The sequence below is a fragment of the Camarhynchus parvulus genome, chromosome 7 (assembly GCF_901933205.1).
Source record: "Camarhynchus parvulus chromosome 7, STF_HiC, whole genome shotgun sequence".
Classification (NCBI taxonomy): domain Eukaryota; kingdom Metazoa; phylum Chordata; class Aves; order Passeriformes; family Thraupidae; genus Camarhynchus; species Camarhynchus parvulus.
The window spans coordinates 21,990,348-22,010,581 of record NC_044577.1 but is presented as its reverse complement, the minus strand read 5'-3'; the positions used below and the strand labels follow the sequence as shown (position 1 = coordinate 22,010,581).

The 20,234-nt window shown below is 59.9% G+C and overlaps 3 protein-coding genes across 4 annotated transcripts in view; 2 read left to right on the top strand and 1 right to left on the bottom strand.

Annotated features, from left to right (window-relative positions):
* ASIC4 (acid sensing ion channel subunit family member 4) overlaps positions 1–3,645 on the top strand; it is a 63,566-nt gene extending 59,921 nt beyond the window's left edge. For both annotated transcript variants that reach the window (XM_030952334.1, XM_030952336.1), the window contains exons 7-10: positions 322–413; positions 731–810; positions 1,130–1,234; positions 1,501–3,645. In XM_030952334.1, coding sequence (XP_030808194.1) covers positions 322–413; positions 731–810; positions 1,130–1,234; positions 1,501–1,620 — 397 coding nt within the window. In that variant the 3' untranslated portion in view covers positions 1,621–3,645. The remainder of the gene's footprint in view (positions 1–321; positions 414–730; positions 811–1,129; positions 1,235–1,500) is intronic.
* Positions 3,646–6,965: 3,320 nt separating this feature from the next.
* On the bottom strand, positions 6,966–12,140 carry CHPF (chondroitin polymerizing factor). Its single transcript, XM_030952817.1, is given in 5 exon segments — positions 6,966–9,245; positions 9,672–9,854; positions 10,040–10,604; positions 11,776–11,902; positions 11,905–12,140. Coding segments are annotated over 5 exon segments (2,313 nt in total). The 5' UTR covers positions 12,080–12,140; the 3' UTR covers positions 6,966–7,982.
* Positions 12,141–15,100: 2,960 nt separating this feature from the next.
* TMEM198 (transmembrane protein 198) lies at positions 15,101–20,189 on the top strand. The gene is given in 6 exon segments (XM_030952658.1): positions 15,101–15,147; positions 17,021–17,271; positions 17,378–17,953; positions 18,187–18,307; positions 18,309–18,378; positions 18,831–20,189. Coding segments are annotated over 5 exon segments (1,104 nt in total). The 5' UTR covers positions 15,101–15,147; positions 17,021–17,081; the 3' UTR covers positions 18,978–20,189.
* The last annotated feature ends 45 nt before the right edge of the window (positions 20,190–20,234 follow it).

The following is a 20,234-nucleotide window of genomic DNA, read 5'->3' as shown; positions in this document are numbered from 1 at the left end:
GGCAGCATGCAGAGAAAGGGTCCTGGCATACTTGGTTTCTGCAGCATCCTCTGTGCATGAGTGTTTTCACTAGAGCTTCTACCCAACTTGTCCAACCTTCCCAGCCTTCCTGCCAGCACTTGTCCACCCCACTGTCTCTCTTGGCCTGGGACATGCCCCATCCATGTCCCCACTGCACCAGCCCAAATATTCACGAGGGCCCTGGGAGCATCTGGGAGGCACCTGAGAGCTGGAGGGCTGGGGGACACAGGAGGTTTGTGGGAAGTGGTGCAGGAGGGTCCAGAACAGCCCTTTTTGCTCAGCACAATGGTGTTTCCACAGGGAGAACTTCCTGGTGCTGGACATCTTCTTTGAGGCACTCAACTACGAAGCCATTGAGCAGAAGAAAGCCTATGACCTTGCTGGGCTTCTCGGTGACTCCCCTCACCTTCCTCTGGGGCCCTAAGGCGTGGAGCTTGGGGTCCCAGCCCTGGGAAGATGACGGTCTGGAGGGGAGGGGATCACACAGAGCAGCAGCCAGACACAGGCTGGATGAAGGGTGGAACGCTGCTGACTGTCCCCTGTCCTGCATGTCCCTCACGCCCTTGGTCTGCTGACCTTGCCCCCATGACTGCTTTGTGCCCCACCATCTGGCAGCCTTGGCACTGCCCACTGCCCTGCTGGCCCACCCCAGGCTTTCAGTGGGCTGCACAGCATCTCCTGGTGACCCTCTTCCCCTCCTCCTCCCCAGGGGACATCGGGGGGCAAATGGGCCTGTTCATCGGTGCCAGCATCCTCACCATCTTGGAGATCCTGGACTACATCTATGAGGTGTGTTTAGCCTTCAGGGATGTGTCTTGGCAGTGGGTACAGAGACAGGCTTCCTGGGGAGGGCATAAAATGTGTGGCCACCCCAGAGGGCTATAGGAGCCCCCAAATTAAGGAACACCCAGAGGAAGGCAGTGGGAGGAGAATGGGTTTCCCTGCATTCCTCAGTGATCCGAGGACAGGGAGGGTGGTGGGCCAAGGTACTGTCCCACTATCCCTGGGTGAGAAGGGGAGCAGGCAGCAGTTCTGTGTAGACTGGGGTGTGCACACACAGGGTGCTACCTGTGTGCGGGTCTAGGTCTGACCCCCCATCTGCACCTAGGTGATCCGAGATAAGGTGAGCCGGGTCCTGCGCCGCTCCAAGCCACCTCTGAAGAAGCCCTCGGGCAGCATCGCCACACTGGGATTGGAGGAGATGAAGGACCAGGTAACCCTGCAGGGCTTGGCTGCCTGGAGGCTGTGAGGCTGTGTCTGCCCCCACTCCACAGGGAGGGGACATTATCCCAAGATCGAGGGTCTGTGTGGTTCTGCATTTGGTGCCTTCAGGCAGCAGAGTCAGGGCAGTCCCAGGGTGGCAGGGAGCTGGGTGTCCCCTGGGGAGCTCCTGCAGACAGGCTGTGATGGGTGGGAGGACTAGGGAGGTGGCAGGATGCATGGAATCTGTGCCCACCCTATTGACTGCCATCCCCACAGAGCCCCTGTGAGACACTGGGCCGGCATGTGGAGGGCGCCTACAACACGAGCATCCTGCCCAACCACCACCACCGCCACCACTACCCTCACCAGGGAGTCTTCGAGGACTTCGCCTGCTAGGCAAGACTGGGTTTGGGGGGCAGCCCCCTGTCACCCCCCTCCCCAGCATTCTCATGGAGAGGGACTGTGGCACTGGGTGCGGTGGGCACAGGCCCCTGCCTCCCCCACCCCGCTGCCAGGACCAGCCACACCGTTCGCCCCCAGTGATGCCACTGGAGCTGCCTCAGCACCGGCACTGGAGCAGCCCCCTGGCCCTTTTGCCTGTCCCCTCTGCTTGCCCCTAGCACGTGGGCTCAGCCCAGTTTCAAGCACACAGCGTGGAGGGGGATGGGCATGCCAGGGGGTTTGGGGGAGCAGCAGATGTGGGCCAGAGAGGCCCTGGTGCTGCAGAGCATGAAGGGGGTAAGCTGAGGTTCCTGTGAGCCCCTCCAAGCCCTCCCTTGCTTACCCCTCCTGGATGGTGGTCTCTGCCCTGCATGGTTTTCCCTAGGAGAGAGACATGCCTGGAACAGCTTTCCTCTGCCCGGGAACCACCTCCTCCCCTTCCTGCTGCAGGGCAGGGCAGCATTGCAGGGCATCCCTCTGAGCAGCATAGCCCCCGTGGCCAGCCCAGGGAGACCCCAGCTGCAGCCAGACCTGCATGGCACCACCCTGACCCCTGGCACCACCACCACCACTGTGAAACACCCCTAAACATCTGCCCACCCTTGCCCAACCTCATGCAGTCTCTCAGGGCTGCAGCCCCTCCATCACTGTTCCCAGCCAGACCCCTGCACTGTGACTCCCCCTGCCACTCCAGTGTTGGCCCCCAATATACCCCAGTCATTTCAGCACTGCAAACCTACTGCCTCCCCTGTCTCCTGCCCCAATCTGTTGTGAACCCATCCTCTCCTTGCCCAGCTATTGCCCAGAGTGGCTCATCCCTTGGTGTAGCTGCCTGGCACAGCCCAGGCAGCGTGGCGGGTCCTGCCCTCACTCCCCTGCCTGTCACTGCTCTTTTGCACCGTGCACGTACCCCTTGCCACGCTCCCAGCCCCAGGTGCTGAGCACCCTCTGTGCCTCCCCCAGACTGCACATGGTTAGGAGGGTGCTCCGTGCCCAGCCCTTTCCAGACAGCCACAGTCCAGCCCACTGGCCAGAGCCTTGGCCAAAACTGGCACCCACAGTCCTCCTGCCTGCCCTGAGATGGCAGGATGCACGGCAGGACACACGGCAGGACCCGCAGCACTTCCTCTGTCCTGTTCTACATTGCCTCCACCCCCTCCACTGTAGCAGCAGACACCAGCGCAGGGCAAACTGCCCCAAAATATCTCAGGAGGGGGGGCGAGCTGGCAAAGCCCCCTCAACACACATACTTGGCAGAGGGGGACCCCAGGGCAGGAATTTGGGACCTCTGGGGGAAGGCTGGGGCTGAGCCAGGCAGCCTCTGGCCCTGCTGGTTTGGTCCCCATCCCTGGTGCCCATTAGATGGATCACGGCCATGTTGTGCCATGCCCAAAGCCATAGATGCAGGAGGAGCCATCATCCCTGCAGCCCTCAAGGCCCCACAGATGGGAGGTGCAGGGCAGGGACCAGGGCACCAGCAGCCCTGGCTCTGGGTCTGCATGGTCCAACAGCTGCCCTGAAGTATGCACCCACAGTAAGCATGGTCCCATGGGTGCAAGCACCCAGCTGTGTGGTGTTCCACGTTTCCCTGTGTGGGGGATCCACAGCGAGCCTCCCAGCAGGCCAGCCACACTGGTGCTCCCCAGGGAGCCCTCCAGAGCACCCCGTGCCAGCTCCCTGTGGGGTTCCCATACACAAACCTGCAAGCAGGAGGGTTCCCACAGGGGTGCCACGTGTTATCCCAGGAATGTGCCACGGCCATGCCAGCCAGCCTTACACCAAGGTCTCCTACGAAAAGGGGGGGTGCAGGATGTGTCCCCTTCTTGCCAGTGGGAGCAGCAGGCCCTGAGCGGGGTGGGCACGGACACCATGGTGGGAAGGCCAGCACAAAGCGTGCTTGTGCTGGTGAACGTGAGAGATGTGCGTCACTGTTTTATAAATGTACAAATGCTCCCTAATAAAGAGGCACAAGTAGGTCCAGAGATGCCTGTGAGGGCTAATGGGGCAGAGAGATGGGTGAGACACCATCCTAGAGGAGACGTGGTGGGGGGACCCAGGGAACACTTCACAGTCTTGTGCTCATGTACAAGGGGTGCAGGGTGAAACCGAAACAGGGGAGACAGAGGATGGGTGGAGGGGAAGGGGGGGCCCTGCTGGGGCTTTCCCTGGCAGAAATGCTCTTCCAGTTCCTGCCTTCTCCAAAACTTTATGCATCTGCCCCAGCTACCCTGCAGCACAAAGGGGACACAGGAGGAAACAGAAGCTGACCTCTTGGAGAAGGCTGCCAGCACCAAGCACCACAGGTCTCCCTCTAAAGCAGTGAGGGTTGAATAAGCCTGAGTTAACTGGGTGCAGCTGGTACACAGGGCCACATCCCACAGATCACACCATGCCCTGTGAGAAAAGCATTGAGCTTGGGTGCTAGAGGGAAAAGCAGGGAAATAGCTACATGTTCCACATCTTGTTATCATCAAGTAAGAAGACTGGATCCCTTTGGGATGAGACTGTCCCTGCCACCAGATTCTGACCCATCTGCCCCTCCACAATGCCCCATCATTTCACCTGCACCAAGACAGTAACTGGGAGCTCATAGTGCTTCCTGTTCTACAGTGAAGATGTGTCACAGGAGCTGAGTAAGGAGAGCAGGATTGTGTGGTGGGCCCACAAGGTCCTTCCTCATGATGTCCTCCAGCTCGTCCAGCACCACGCACAGGAGTGAAGCATGGCTGAAGGAAAGGCTGAGCTTCATGCATGGCCCATCCCGGCTTCTATGCCAACAAAGCAGCCTCAGGACCATTCCCAGGAGCCCTGTAGTGATGACCTAACGAAGATTTGACATGTATTTTTCTCTGTTGCTCTCAGCACCTTTATTCTTTAATTTGACAACTTCCAGGTGCTATCTGGAAGTGACAGCTCCTGTCACTTCCACTTCTCCAAACAGGACAGGCAGACGACATGAACCCAGCACCACCTCCCACCTGTGATAGGCCTCATGTCCCAGCACAGATGGCACTGGGCTGAGGAGAGCCAGTAAGACAAGCCAGGTTTAGTACCCCAGGGTCAACCACAAACCCCAGTGCTTTGGCTCCTGGGTAACCCCTCCCATGCTGTGCCTGTTCAAGGGCCAGCAGGGGCTTAGTCCTGCCCAGAGATGGAGATGTTGCCACCTGGGGCTCACCCAGCACAGCACTGCTTGAAACACCTGTAATGAACCACATGAAATAGCTGGGGCATAATTAGAAGGAGATCCACTACAGTGAAACAGGCCCTTAATTTTAATGAGCACAGTGCTCTGGACAAATGCCAAGTACCTGATCACAGCAGGACCGGCTGTACTGGCAACAGCTTCTGTCACCGTAGAGGTGACAACTCCAGAAGACACAGCAGGAGTGGCAGTAGGGAGTAGGCACCAGGATGGAGCAGGCAGCAAGGATCTCCTCTGTCTATGGGGCAGGCATCTCCTCTGGGCACTTTCCAACATGCCTCCACTGCCACAAGCAGTAATTACAGCTGTTCTCATAGAACAGCTGCATTTCAATGAAAGAAAAAACATGCAGCTTGGGAGGAGAGGGTTTGAAAGTAAGCCCTGAAATGCAATGGGACATGTGGCCTCACTGCTGTCACCTCCTCCCCAAGCATGGAGATGCTGATGGTGACAGGCAGCACCTGGAGAAAGGAGTGACTCTCAGCATGTCTGTATGACGTGCAAATGCCAAGCTCACTGCTTCGCTCTTTGATCATTTGCCCATGACCCCCTTGCTGGAAAAATGGACTAGTGGTGCCAATCAGTGTTAAGTATGCAAACACCTCTAACTCGTCTGGGCAAACAGCAGTGAGGCAACAGCAACTTTATCTTGACAGTCTCATGATAATTAAATGACAATTCTGGGTTTCTTTTCACAGACAACTTGATTTGAAGCTGCTTTATTACCATTTGGATACTCTTCTAATGCCTAATCACATCTTACTACTCGGTCCACTTTTCAAAGGATAAATGTATCTCTAACACACCTGCATCTGCCTCGCTCCCTCTGCCCCAGATTTCCACTTGAAGGGAATTAAGGATGTGCTCAGGGAAGATCAAAAATAGAAATACTCAGAACAAGCTAACAGTTACTGTCTGAAATATAATAAAATTATATTTAAACATATACCCTCCTACACCATGGATACAGAGACTGGAGCAGGAAGAGATGAATGAGGTATCCTTGGAAAAGGCATACCACACAGCCCAGGGGCCTCCATGAGTTTTGCTGAGCATTAGCAGCCTTGATAAGTAATAGTGAGTAGGTTCAGTTAATTTTCTTGAGGGTGTCTCTTTGATACGTGTGTTTCATGAAGCAGTAAAACATGATGAGTAAAGGGCTGGTGGGAAGGGCACACGGAGTTATGAAAATCATGCCAGGAGCAGGAAGCACAGGCAGGGGACACAGTCCCCACACCTCATAATGCAAACAGGAGTGTTAGGTGATGAAAAAGTCCAGGACAGCACCACAGTGCTCTACCCAACTAAGAACTGGAAAACACAAGTGCTGAGAAGCCCTGAGATGTAAAACAGCTCAAAAAAGAGTGAGAATGATGCAGAGAGAGCAGATTCAGCACCAGTAATCCAACACAGTGCTCAGATCAAGTTTCTAGCCTGGGAGCTTCCTTCAGAGCTGATCCCAGATCCTGGAGGGCAGAGTTCACCTCACTTGAGCAGCCAGCTCAGTCTGCTCTGACATGGGCCAGGAGTCCCCCATGACTCACATACAGACCATGAAGGCTGTTACAGAGATAGCAGATATGGGAGGACACACAGCTCCACCCGCCCTTTACTGGTGCTTTTCCACCCACAGACAGGGCTGAGGAGGACTGGTCAGTGGGACCACAAGGTTTACAGCAACAGGAAAGACAGGGCATTGGACATTGCACTGGACTTCCCACAAGGGGCTCAGCATCCTGCCACACCACCAGTGATGGCAACAGGCAGCTACAGCAGGACAGCACTAGAGACCATGAGCATCAGAGGAAGTGCAGGACTCCTGCTGCAAGCTGCAGGGGTTCAAGCAGGTATTTCCAAGTGTCTGCTTGGCACATCTGCCAGCCTGTCCATAAGGCAATGGGCTCCCACAGCCTCCTTAAGAAGCAGGCATCTCCCTGCCCACGTAAAGGATGTTGCAGGTGCTCGGGGAAAGAAGCATCTCTGTAAGGAATCTGTCCAGCCAGCTGCAGACAGAACTTATACAAGCAGCTAGCATCTACCACCACAAAGACTCCCCATAGTTGCCTCGTGAGAGAATCAGCCAGACCCACAAGTACATCTCTCCATTTTATTAGTGTAAATGCACCCCATCCCCCCTTCTTTCCCCCTATTAAATACAAACCAGGAGCAGTGAGCGGCTCCTCAGTCGCTTTCTCCTTAGGAGATGCACAGCCAAACCCTCTGCCATGCCCATCAGTGTCAGGCACAATGTCCCTCGACCCTGAGGGCAGCCCCACAGCGGGGAGGGATCCCACCTCTGTCAGGAGGCTCTCGTCTGAGGGCTGTGACCTCCGACGTCCTATCAATACTGCGAAGGCCGAAGCGGCCTGGGTCATGGTTCCCATGGGGAGCAGTTCACGGTACATGAAATCAGCAGGATCCCCTCCGGCACCCCCTACACCCACAGGCCTCAGGGGCCCACGTTCCTCACACCCCAACCAGCCAGGAGCACTCCAGCTCATTGCCAAGGGGCAAAACCCCAAAACCAACATCCTTATTGCTCTTTTGGGATGGGATGTGCCCCATTCCACTGTCCAAGCTTGTGGCGGGCACAGGGACATGATCCTCCCTGTACAACCAGGCCAATGCTCCAAAGGAGCAAGGAGCACATTCCTGTCCTAGGACACTGGGAGAACTACGAGGGATCACTCCAGGCCCTGTGGCAGTCACAGCCCTGCAGAAGGGGGACTTTGGGCTCTACATTCCCCCAGTTAAGAGGGGACAGCAAGAGACACAGTAGCCCATCTCCCCAGTGCTCAGCAGCAGGGCCAGGACAGAAGGATGGGGCCAGCAGCCACCAGCTCTGAGTGAGGAGCCAGATGTTCCAGCTTGCAGCTCAGTGACTCTGACCCCATCTTGCCTGGGGTCTGCACAGCCATGGCTGCTTGAGAAAGACCCAGGCACCCTGGGCTGGCAGACCCCGGCCTGGGGAGCCCCAGTGGGGCAAGTCATGAACTTGGACACCAGCAATCTCTGCAGCCGCTGCAGAAGGAAGACAGATTAGGGCAGAAGAAGAAGTGGAATGGGCAGGCAGGCATAACATGGCAGGGCCAGCCCCTCCACCATCCAGGGTTCAGGTGCTGTTCCCCTGCTCCTGCTCAAAAAGGACCATGGCCAGCTGGGAGCGAGAGCCTACGCCCTCCAGGCTGCTTTGCACACAGCGGTGGTAGATGTCCTCGCTGAGCCGGGGGTTGCAGGCCTGGTGCCGGTAGCGCTGCAGCAGGGCAGGCTCCACAGCCCGGAAGACGTGGAGGTTGGAGTACTTGATGAACATGTCGTAGATGTCCAGGGTCTCCAGGATGTCCTCATTCTCCTGCACGTCCCCCGCCATGCGGGTGCGTGCTGCCATGTAGTCAGCGTTGTAGAAGCAGGCTTCATGGAAGACGTCACGGTCAAAGTGCCCCATGTCCCTCAGCAGGTCCAGTGTGGTGGGCGGCACCTGGTTGTGGTAAGCAATAGCTGGGTTGTAGCCCTGGAAGTGGATGGGGAAGAAAACCTGCCAGTTGTTTATGGTGTTCATCCGGCAGCGGTTAAGGAAGTCAATGGTGACCTCTGTCCCCACGCCAGCCACAAAGAAAAGTGTGTCCACAGGATGCTTCTTGGAGATAATGTCCATGACCTTGATTTGGGAGGGCGCGTCTGTCTTAACACTGATCCAGGGGATCTTTACCTCTGCATACTTGCGCTCATACTCGGTGATCTGGGACTTCACAGAGGCAAAGATATCATTCTGGGTGACCTGCTGGGCCTCAAAGGGGTCATAGATGAAGAGGAAGGTGAGCACTGCATTCTCACTGCTCTCAAAAGCGGCTGCTGCATAAGCCTCCAGAAAGCGGGCGGCGTAGTCCCGGTCATGGGCCGTCAGCGGCAGGATGACATTGATGCGACTGGCCTCTGTCACATAGGGCATGGGGATGATCTCCACCTCGCTGAGGGGCCGCACCAGGTGCACTCGCTTAGTGACAGACCGGCTGTGTCCCTTCTGGGTGACCACCTCCACCTGAAGGTCCAGCGTGTACTCCATGCCACGTGTGGGGTCGAAGCGCCGGTAGCCGTTCACCAGCTGCTGCTTGCGGACATGGAGCACTGGCTGGTACTTGCGGTTCAGCTCCTCCATGGCCGTGGCCACCACATCGGCCACGTCCGCCAGATCTGCACCATGCAGCTCACACTTGGGGGAGCCATCCACACAGGCATAGACCTGCTCCTCTGTGAAGTAGTCCCAGCGCAGCACCTCAAAGCGAGTTTTGGGCTGGAATGGGGGTGGGATGCCAATGGGCCATGTGGCGATGTGGTCCCCATCCGCAGACAGGCTGCTGGCATTCTGGATCTCCATCTGCAAGACAAGAGATGGACAAGTGAAAGCCAAGACAGGCACAAGTAGGTCTTCCAGCTGGGGCAGCATTCAAGCTGATTTCTGATACACAGAGATTAACCAGAGCTGGCTCAAAAAGCAGTGCCAGAAAAACTCTGCCCTCAACCGGACTCCAGTCCAGCACCTCAGGTTTTCTCCTCTACCCTACCTGGCCTTTGTGACAGACCTCTGCACCCTTCTGTCTTCATCACCCTGAACCACCACTACATCTCCAGGACCCATCTAGGTCCAAAGCTGCTTTCCAGACAGCACCACTGCCTCTGCAGCCACATGAGCTCAGAAGATCCTGTCCAACAGCAGGATCAGGTGAGAAACACACAGAGAAACCAGAAAGCCCACAGGGATGACAAACAGAACCAAGACCCTCCCAGCCAACTCAGGTCTCACCTGGAGCTGCTGGATCTCCTGATAGGTTCTCTCGAGCTCCACCTGTGCAAAGTACTTGTGCAGCCGGTACATCTGGAGGGGATCCAGCACAGGGTGGACAGTGAAGGCGCTCTGGAAGCGGAGGTCAGTCTCCCGTTCAGGGTCTGCGTTCTTCCCCAGCTCGAAATAGTGGTAATGCAGACCCTGTGCCAGCCAGGAAAGATAGGTCACAGCCAGCCCCAACATGTACTCCCACACCACCAGATGCCAGCACAGCAAGCTCAAAGGATGTCAGGGTGCAACAGCTAGTCCTCCCAGGATTGAGAGAGCCCACAGGGAAGAGGGAAAACACTGGGAATGGATTCAGACATCTCTGCTTCAGGACCTACCTCGTGTTCCTCAACACAGTTGACACCTGTGTAGTCAATGATGCAGCGGCCCAGCCACTCATCAGGCCGGGCACTGAGGATGTCATTGCGGCAGCTCTCCAGGTGCTGCTGCAGGAGCAGGAGGAGGCTGTGGGACAGCAAGTAGCCAAACCCTCCATAGCAATAACGTCCCTCAGTGTCCCCACCGATGAACTCCTCAGGACGACCCAGGTAGAGGTGGGTGTCAATGCTGAGGTGGGCAACCAGGCGGCTGATGCGGTGCGCCTCCGTGTACGTATCATCCTGCACCAGGAAGAACCAGTCGAAATCGTTCACGTAGTGGTCCAGAAGGTACCTGATGGTCTGGTACATGTTCCAGATGGGCCGCTCGTCGCTGTGCGTCACCACCGTCATGCCATGGGGCACCTTGCGGCCCCGTGTCCCGGTGAAGTACACCAGGCGCTCCAGGCGGTGGGCCAGCGTGCGGTTGACAGCCACCCCCAGCGTGTTCAGTGTGCTCTTGGAGGTCAGCACGCCCACAAAGAGCCGCTGCCGCATCCCCAGCTCGGTGCTAATGTACCGGGTCCTGCAAGAAGAAGACAATGTATGGCCCCTAGGGCACTGCAACCCACCCCAGCCTGCACCTCGCTCTTGTAACCAATGGCACTGACCTCGGTTCCTCTGCAGGAACTGCTCCCAGGCTTCAGAAATGCACAAAAGACATCACCCAGTGTCACCAGCTGCCACTACACCTGTCTCAGAGGCACTGCAGAGCACTTTGCTGAGGTCCCCCGTCAACATGACATCAAAGGGGACCCTACTTTCCCATAAGCTGGCCAGTCCAGCTCAAAACAGATGCTCTCAAAAGGCTGAGCACAGCTAAAAGCAGGAAACAGGACTGTACAACCCAGCTGTAGCATAGACATGACCCACCAGACACCCCAACCATGAGGCTAGCCCCAGACAGGTCTGAACTGGGAAGCACCTTCCTGCCACCCCTGCCAGTCATACTACTCAAAAGGAGGCAGGAGATCCTGTGCTGCCCTCCCTGGGGAAGCCAGGCCCCACACAGGCTGCTGGAGCCAGCAAGGGGGCCGGTTGGGTGCCCCTCCCCAGCACGGCCCCCAGCTGTCGCGCTCACAATGACTTTCAGGTTTAATTCTCCCAGTCTGGTGCAGTAGCAGGAAGCGACCCCCCCCCAGCACATCCCCCCACCGCCGCCTGGTACATAGTGGCCCCATTCAGCCCCCTTCATCCGCCCACCACCTCGCCAGGACAAGGAGGCCCTTTCACTGCCTGCTCCCTGTCATCCAGGGGACGCTGGGATGGGGCTGCAGCCGACTCCGGAGCGGGCTGGCGTTTGCAGCACTAGGTGGGGACGCGCCACCACGGCAGGGGTCCCTGCTCAGACAGGAGGGGACCGTCGCAGGGTGCGCGGCAGCACGTGCTGCAGCAGGCAACCTTCGCACAGCGGGCACCAGCACGGGCAGGAGGCTCTTCGCTGCGGGCTGGGGTTAACGTGAAGTCGGATACAGGGGAGGAAAGGAAGCAGCTGGGAAAGGCACTCTCAGTGAGAAAAACCCGTCTGCAGCCCTAGGTCGCTGAATGGAGGGCACAGCATACCACTAAGCCTTCTGTAAAGCCCCCTTTGAAGCCGCCCAGCCCCGCCAAGGCAGGTGGCTCGCCCGCAGTTACCCCCAGATAAACCCCGGTGAGCGGCGGCCCAAGTCCCCCAGCCCGGCCCGGCCCCCCCGCACCTGACGGCCTTCTTGGCGGCCCTGCCGGGGCTGGGCGGCCGGTAGGGCACGACGCGGGGCTCCCAGTTGTCAGCGCCCAGCGCGGCGGGCACGGCGTTGGGCCTGCGCGCCGCGTTGCCATTGGCGGGGCCGGGGGCGGCGCGGGGCCGCCGTCGGGGTGCGGGCGGGTGGCGGGGCGCGGCGGCGGCCCGCAGGGCTCCTCCACCCAAGTGACGCTGAGCAGGCTGAGGGTGAAGCCCAGCGAGACGCCGATGGCGACGGGCCCGGCGGGCCGCAGCACCGACAACACCAGCGACAGCCGCATGGCCGGGACGGGACCGCGACCGGGGCCGGCTGCCGCTGCCGCTGGCGGCGCCGCCGTCCGACGTGTCACCCGCGGGCCCCGCCCTGCCGCGCGTCACCCGCCCCGACCAATGGCCCGCGCAGCGACCGACGCGTCACGGGGCGGGGCGGCCAATCGGGGGAGGGGGCAAGCGTGGGGGCGGGGTCAGGTTGCTGGGAGACCGCGGGGCAGCGGCCGGGCCGGGGGCGGTGCGCGGGGCTGCTCCGTGCTCCGCACCCTGCACCCGCACCCTGCACCCGCACCCTGCACCCGCACCCGCACCCCGTGCCCCGCACCCCGTTCCCCGCACCCCGTTCCCCGCACCCCGCACCCCGTGCCCCGCGCCCCGTACCCCGCGGGACTGCTCTGTGCCCCGCACCCCGTGCCCCGCACCCCGTGGGGCTGCTCTGTGCCCCGCACCCCGTGCCCCGCACCCCGTACCCCGCAGGGCTGCTCCGTGCCCCGCACCCCACATCCCGCGGGGCTGCTCCGTGCCCCGCACCCCGCATCCCGTACTCCGCACCCTGTACCCCGCATCCCACGCCTCGCACCCCGCATCCCGCACCTCGCGCCCCGCGCCCCGCAGCGGCGCCGGCTGGGCCGCCGGGAGCGCCCCCGGCGATGCGGGCCAGCAGGGCAGCGCCTCAGGCCCCGGCTGCCGGCTCACAGAGCGGAAAGCGCATCTGCCGGGGACCGGCACCTGAGAGGGCTTTAGAGTGCATTTCCCCGGCCTTTTGTGCCCGGGCCACGAGGACCTCCGCGGGGCCGTGTGTACCCTCCCCGGGACAGCCCAAACCACGGCGCTGGTGAATTCATGGTGGGCTTGAACCGCCACGCTCCCCAAAACCGCTGCCCGAGGGTCGTCCCCTCGGTGTGGCTGGTGGCTGGGTCGTTGGGAGGACTAGTGGGGGCTGAGTGTTTGAGGTCAGAGCAGCACAGTGTGGGCTGCAGGCTGTAGGAGGCAGCTGGGCACGCCGGGTGCCTGGAGAGCAGGCATAGCAGGAGAGAAACGGTGGCTGGAAGACCTTTGGATGCACAGAACCAAACCATCCCGGGCAGTCAGAGGGCAGGCAGACACCAGGAGATCCCAGCAGCAGGGGCCTTTATCATGTGTTTCAAACGGGAGCAAAGGGAGCTCCTCCAGGTGGGGTCGGGTCACCATCCCACTGTGAGCTGTCTTGCAGCATAGATGCACCATCGCACTGGCTGCCAGAAAGAGCACCCGGGGCAGACAGAGCTGAAAGAACCATATCAGGGCAGAGTTTACTGCACAAACGGAGCTTCCAGCACAGGAATGATCCAACCCAGAAGCTGCAAGGCAAGCAGCCCTACACGGCTGCTCAGTGCCAGGCATTGCTGAATAAGGGCAAGAAGGAGGACCTGGCCTTTCTGCCCATTCCCAGCCCATGGCTTCACTTCCACAGCCTTTCAGCCGTTGGGACTCTCAAGTGCCTCTGGATTTACTCTGGGTGGACAGTCCATTCCACCCTCCCCATGAAACACAGCCCGCTTGCCCTGGGGAGCACCAGCAGCCACAGAGCACTGCAGGGCACTGAGGGCATGTGGGGGCCCGCTCAGCTCCAGGATCTCTTTCATTTTCTAAAACAAAGCAGCCTGTTTTCATCGGAAAGCAGTTGGCAGCATCCCACCCCCCTGAGATACTAGACCATCATCCAAGCCCGGCTGCTTTTCATAGGCCTTTTTACTCTTGAATAGACCAAGACAAGCAATAGGCAAAAGCAGTCACGTGGATGGCAGTTTAATGAAGAACATATAAAAAGTAGAATCAGAGAAAATGCAATGGGATGAGGAGATACCACAAGGAAAAAACGGTGCAGAGCTAAGAAAGAAACAGAGATCTTCCACACACAGAGGTCAAAACACAGTCGTGATGATAAAAAAAAGTGTCCTGTTTTCTGTACATAGCAGAATGCATTAGAAATAGATGTACTTGATTTCTTTTATCAGTTGGAATATTTAACTTTAGCCACCTTACACAAACCCAGATCATTTTATGTGAGTGATGAGAGGTTTCATTCTGAATATGACCCTGTTGATCTGAACTTATATTCAGATAGAGGTGCAGATCAGAGAAAGTAATTAAGTTTCCAGAGTCTGAGCTCAGGAAACATGCGTGGGAAGCTGAGGGCAGAGCACACACCTCCCCAGGGCTTGCCTGGCAGTGGCTGAGCCCAGGGCCCCCATGCCTGGCGGCTTTGGAAGGTTCTGTAGGGAAGCAGCAGGAAGGCAGCAGTGCCGTTCCTCCAGCAGCCCCTTCTCAGCCCCCTGCCAGCTGCAGCTCCCGCCTTTGTTTCCCCAGTGTTGGCAGGGGCTGAGAAGGGGCTGCCAGAGGGAACAGCAGCTGCTGCCAACAGTCTTCTGTGTGCCAGGATTTCCAGGGGGTCCCTAGGCGCTACAGCCAGGAGGTGCCAGCTCCAGAGAACTCTGCCTCTGCAGAGCACTGTGTCCCCCCACCTGCTTGCCATGGCTGTATCTCCCATCCACTCATGTGGGACACGCGGGCAGCTGCTCTAGATGCCCCTGACGCGTGCCTTTGCCGCTCTTGAACGCAGGCACTCCAGTCCCCAGGGCCCTGGCACACTGCACTGTCAGGTCCCACCTGACACAAGATTATCCTGCAATTCCCACATCCACACCCCGGCACCCTGTACTGCTCTGTCCCCGCACATAGTGCCGAGGGGCCTGCAGCCCTGGCAGCCGCTGCACGCCGAGCACATGGCACACATGGCTCAGCCTGGGGTGTGCTGCACACACAGCCTCGGGCTGCGGCCTCGGCACAAGGCATGGCACCCCGGGGCACCCCCAATTTACCCCACCTCAGCCCCGCCCCATGCAGAGGCCCCGCCCCGGCCCCCGCGGCCCCGCCCCCGGCGCGCGGTGACGGCGCGGTGACGTCAGCGGAGCTGTCCGCTCAGCACCGCGCGGCGGCCGCGCCGCCACCATGCGCGGGGTCCGCGGCCGGGAGCGCCGGGAGCGCCGGGAGCGCCGGGCGCCGCGGGGCCGCCGCCGCTGCCGCGCCGGGAGCGCAGGTGGGAGCGGGCGGAGCGGCAGAGGGGGGCAGCACGAGGGGATCCGGCCGGCGGGTGACGCGCCGTACCCCTCGGGGGAAGGGCTGGGGCACCAGGTTCCCGATCTTTCCGTCGTCCAGCGGAGTGAGCGCGGAACCCAGGATGGGCGCGCGGGGAACCCGCCGTAGCGCCCCCGGGACCCCCGCCCCGAACAAAGAGAGGGGCGGAGCGGCTCCGCGCCCCGGCGGCCTTTGCGGCCGTCGCTCGGCAACGCCGCGCCCGGCCCGGGGCCCGGCAGCCCGGCGGGTGCAGCGGGGCCCGGCCGGGGGGCGGCGATGGGGGCGCCGCGGCGGGACTCTGCCCCGGGCGCTGCTCCCGGGCCCCGCCGCGCTGTGGCCTGCGGGGAAGGGAGGGGGTTCGGGGGCCCGGGGCGGGCGGCAGCAGGTGGGTAAGTCCCGGCGCCAATGAGCAGGCGCTGGGCTCCCCTAGCAACAGTGCCCGCGCCAATGGGCGCCGCGAGCCGCCCGCACCGCTGCCCGCAGCCCTGCCCCGCAGCCCGTGCCGGCCCGTGCCATCCCCGCACCGGCCGGCCAGCCGTGCCATGCCGCATCCCCGGGCCCCCGGGCCGGCAGAGCCCTGCTCGCCCTCCTCACACCATCGCCCATCCCCAGCAGGGCCGGAGCGTCGCGCCTGGGCTCTGCGGGTAAAGTCCAATCCTGCTTAGCGTCCCCCCGCGGGCTCCAGAAGGGGCCCAGCGCTTGGCTGCCCACTCCCTACCCGCCTGCTTCCTTGGGATTAGGCTCTGTGCTCGGCTTCCCCACGGGGATTTGCCGTGGCTGGTGTTGCCTTCTCCAGCCAAAGGGAGGAAGGAGGTTGTCTGCAAGGGATGAGATGCCAGTGGAGCCCGTCTGGGCAGCAGCAAGATGCTGGGCAACAAGAAGCCATGCCCGCAGCCTTTGCCCTCTTCCCAGCTCCTTCGCAGAGCGCTGTTTTTGTGAGCTGTCCTGAACTGGCCGCATAAACTTGGCACTTGAAAGGAGTGATGCTGGCCTGGGGACAATTTGTGACAATAAACCCATTCTAAACCAACTGAGCCTCTAAAGGGACTAGGGGAGTGAAGGGGTGATGGAACTGGCTCCAGGTGGGAGCAGGCAGACAGACACTGTAATTAGGTTTAAACTGAAGCTGGATCAGTCTTTGCAGGGGATTATGACCCCTCCATCTGTGTAGGCGCTGCAGGGGGGCCAGTAACTGTTTGCTCAGCATCCCGGCATAGCCACAGCGTTACGGGTGAGCCCTTGGGTAAGGGGCAGTGCCAGGTACAGCTGGTGCCCTTCCAGCCCCATGAATTGGCATGGGAGGGCTGGATCTAGTGGGAAGGCCCGATTTGTTTTTACAAGGACAGTAGGAGCTGGAGCAGAGATGAAAAATAGCCAGAAATATGATTAGAGGATTGGAGAAAATGCCTTGGAGTACAAGCTTAAAGAGCTCAATCTGTTTAGCCTATAAAAATAGAAGACTGAGGGGTGACTTAATTACTGAGCATAATTACTTCACAGGCAGAAAATACCAAGTTGTGGAAGTCTCCTGTTAATTGAACAGGGAAAGGGTGCCGGAGAGGCATGGGCAGGAAACTGAACTCACAGACAAATTATTAAGTGACACGAAGCTCCCAGGGACACAGGCAGACTCTCTGGGAACAGCACATCCCTTCAGCCACAGGTTGGGTGACTGTCTGCACCCCCACTGATGAGGCTGTTCCCTCATTCCCTCCGTTCCTACGCACATAGGGGGGAGACAGAGCAGGATTTCTGGTAGCCAAGTACTGAGTGGTGGGATGGCTGCTGGGCGTGTGCTATCAGTTCCTCCATTCTCCTTGTCTCTCTCCCACCAGGTGGGGCGGGTGCCAGGACACAGTTCTGCCGGCGGGCTATGAGGCAGGAGTGGAGATTTTGATGCCTCTCCCAGGAATCCCCAGAGCCATGACTGCAACTGTGCAGACGCTGCGGTTCAAGCTGCTGCCGCATGAGCCAGGCCAGGAGTGGGGGCACAGCTGCCAGCAGGAAATTGAGCGTCGCTACCAGGTGGTGCCCTCAGTGGTGTGCGCCATGTGCTGCCTTTTTGGCATCATCTACTGCTTCTTTGGTGAGCCAGGCCAGCCCAACTGCTGGTGGGGCAAGTGGGGAGGAGGACAGAGGGGAGCTGGGGGGTGCTGGCCATGCACTCCCTGACTTTGGTGGTCTCTCCACAGGCTACCGCTGCTTCAAGGCTGTCATGTTCCTGACAGGGCTGATGTTTGGCTCTATCATCATCTTCATGCTGTGCTACAAGGAGCGGGTGCTGGACACACAGCTGAGCGTGGAGGCCTCAGTGGGCATAGGGTTGGGCATTGGAGTCCTGTGTGGGCTGGTCACCATGCTGGTGCGCAGTGTTGGCCTCTTCATGGTGGGGCTGCTCCTGGGGCTGCTGCTGGCGGTGGCCACGCTGGTGGTGATGGAGCAATTCTACCACCCACCAACAGTGTGGATCCCCATTGCACTGCTCTTGGGTGTGGGCATGCTCTTTGCTGTCCTCACACTGCAGTGGCAGCGCTTCTTCACCACCCTCTCCACCGCCGTCTTCGGCAGCGCCATCATGACCGTCACTGTCGACTACTTCATCGAGCTCTTCCTCCTGGTGCAGTACATCTATGAGCGCATCAAGGTGGCCCCTGCTCGCCCCGTGTGCTGGTACAGCTGGGTCATCCTGGGCATCTGGCCGCTCCTCACCACACTGGGTGTCCTGGTCCAGTGGAAGGTCACAGCCGAGGGCTACTCGCATACAGAAGGTGTGTGGGGAGTGGGGCAGATGGGCATGGCACAGGGTGAGTGTAGGAACTGGGAACCAGGTGACTGGGGTGGATGTTTCCAGCATGGGGTTCACAAAATCAGATACGGGGTTCAGGACTCTCTGGTGGCACACCACCCAAGGGAGGCCTGGTTGCACAAAGGTGGTGCTGGTTTGGCTTTGGGAATTGTTTGGATGTGCTCCCCAGTGCTCACAGGCCGCTTTACTCCACAGTGATCATCAGCCGGCAGCAGCGCCGCGTGCAGCTGATGCGCATCAAGCAGCGGGAAGACCGAAAGGAGAAGAAGAAGAAGCGGAGACCCCACCACCCCCCCACCCCACCAGCACAAAGCCCACCCCCCCGAGCCTGCTTACCGCCGCAAGCCCAACCCTGTGCGCCGCTTCGATGGGGACGTGCTCTCCCCTGTGAGTCCCGCAGCCAGGGTAGAGATCTCCCCCAGTCTCCACACTCATTCCTTCTCCACATCGGGGGGCTGGGGCATGGAGAGGCGCCCAGGCACCAGCTAACATCTGAGCTTCTTGAGGGCTGAGACTGGGGTGTCCCAGGGACTGAGCAACTCAAGTTGGAATGGGTCATTCCTACCACGGAGCACTTCAGCCTTTGCAAGCAAATGAAAACTGCTGGCCAAGAGCACTGTTGGCATAGCAGAAATAATCAGTAGGCAAGGTGCAAAATGCCCAGGGGAGGGATAAGGCTGTGCTCCCTGCTGTGGCCAGTCACTGGAGGGCCCAGGTGCTGGGGATTTCACTGGGCTGTTTTTGAGAGGGGGGGGCAGGGAGGGGCTGCAGCAGCATTCAGGATGGGGTGGAGTGGTCCAGGAGCAGAGCCCCCCTCACTTTCTGTTCCTCTCTCACAGAGCTACATCCAGAGTTTCCGAGAGCGGCAGACAGGACCGTCGCTGAACAGCCTCATCGCCAGCTCCCATGCCGTGGTGGACCTGGACTATGACTGCAGCTCCACCGTGCCCCTCACCTCGGGCTCTGGCCCTGCTGTGAGGGTATAAGCCAACCCAGTGACCTCGAGCAACACCAGCACCCCAGCCTGCTCTGACAGAACCCCTGAGACAGGCAGGGCTTTGTCCTTGGCCCCAAGTGGCCACATGCAGCTTGGGGCTGCAGATGGAAACCCTTCTTGGAGACACATGGGACTTGTCTGGGGAAGCCCCAGCTGCCAGTGGGGCCCAAAGGTGCTGGGGAAGCCCTTTGGCAGGGACTCAGCCCAAGGACCAGAACCCATGGACGTGCAGTGCGAGTGGCTCTGCTGGGGTGGTGGGTCCCCGAGCCCCCACTGCTGTGCATTACCCTATGGCCCGGGCACGCTCATCCTGCATCTTAACGTTTCCCCGTATTTGAGTCCCCCCCTTCCCAGGAGCAGCTCCCCACCCCACTGCACCCCCAGCAACTCCCCAAGTGCCTGTCCCCTAATGTCCCTTCCTCAAAGAGCAGGTCCCATGGCCCTTTTCCCAGCAGGGAATCCCCTGAGCATGTGAGCCCTGTCCCACCCTGTTCCCAAGAGCAGCTCCCAGGCAGTGCTTCCCAAAACCTGCCTCCTCAGAAGATCCTCCTGCCCTAGCCACCCTCCCTACACCCCAGAGCAGCTTGCCACTCCTTTTTCCCAAGCTGGACCGGGGTGGTCCTGGGGCAGAGACTGCCACGGCCAGGTGGTTCCCAAGGTGATGCTGGCAATCAGTGCCTGTCCAGCAGGAGCTGCGCTGGCAGGGTGCATCCCCCACAAAATATTTTGATGGGAGACAGGACATTGGCTCCAGCCTTTGGGCAAAGGCTGGGCTGCCTCAGGGATGCGGGGACCCCTGCATCAGAGACCGTCGCTGTTTTGCTGGCGACTGGATTTTTATAGTGGCCGGGGGACCCTGGGGCAGGGCAGGGCAGGAGCCCCTGCCCAGAGCACTGCTGCTGGCAGAGGCTCACGCCTTGTATATATTTCTCTTGCTGTGATTTGTATTAACTTATTACGGAGTGAGCCAGGATTTCCCCATGGCCAGGCAGGCAGGATGGTGGTGAGACTGGACTGGGGAGCCCTCGGCTTTGGGAGCCCCCCCAGCCCAGCCCAGCTGGCCCCGCTGCCCCAGGAACTGCATGTTTCTGCCAGGCACCCCCTTCCCGCAGCATTGTGCTGCCATCCCCCTTTTCAGTCTCTTTTGTAAATGTGCCAAACGCTGTTGAGGCCTCGGCCACACAGTAAAGAGCCTTTCGGAGTCTGGCGTGCAAAGCCAAGGACTGTGGGGGGGCAGGGGTGAGGG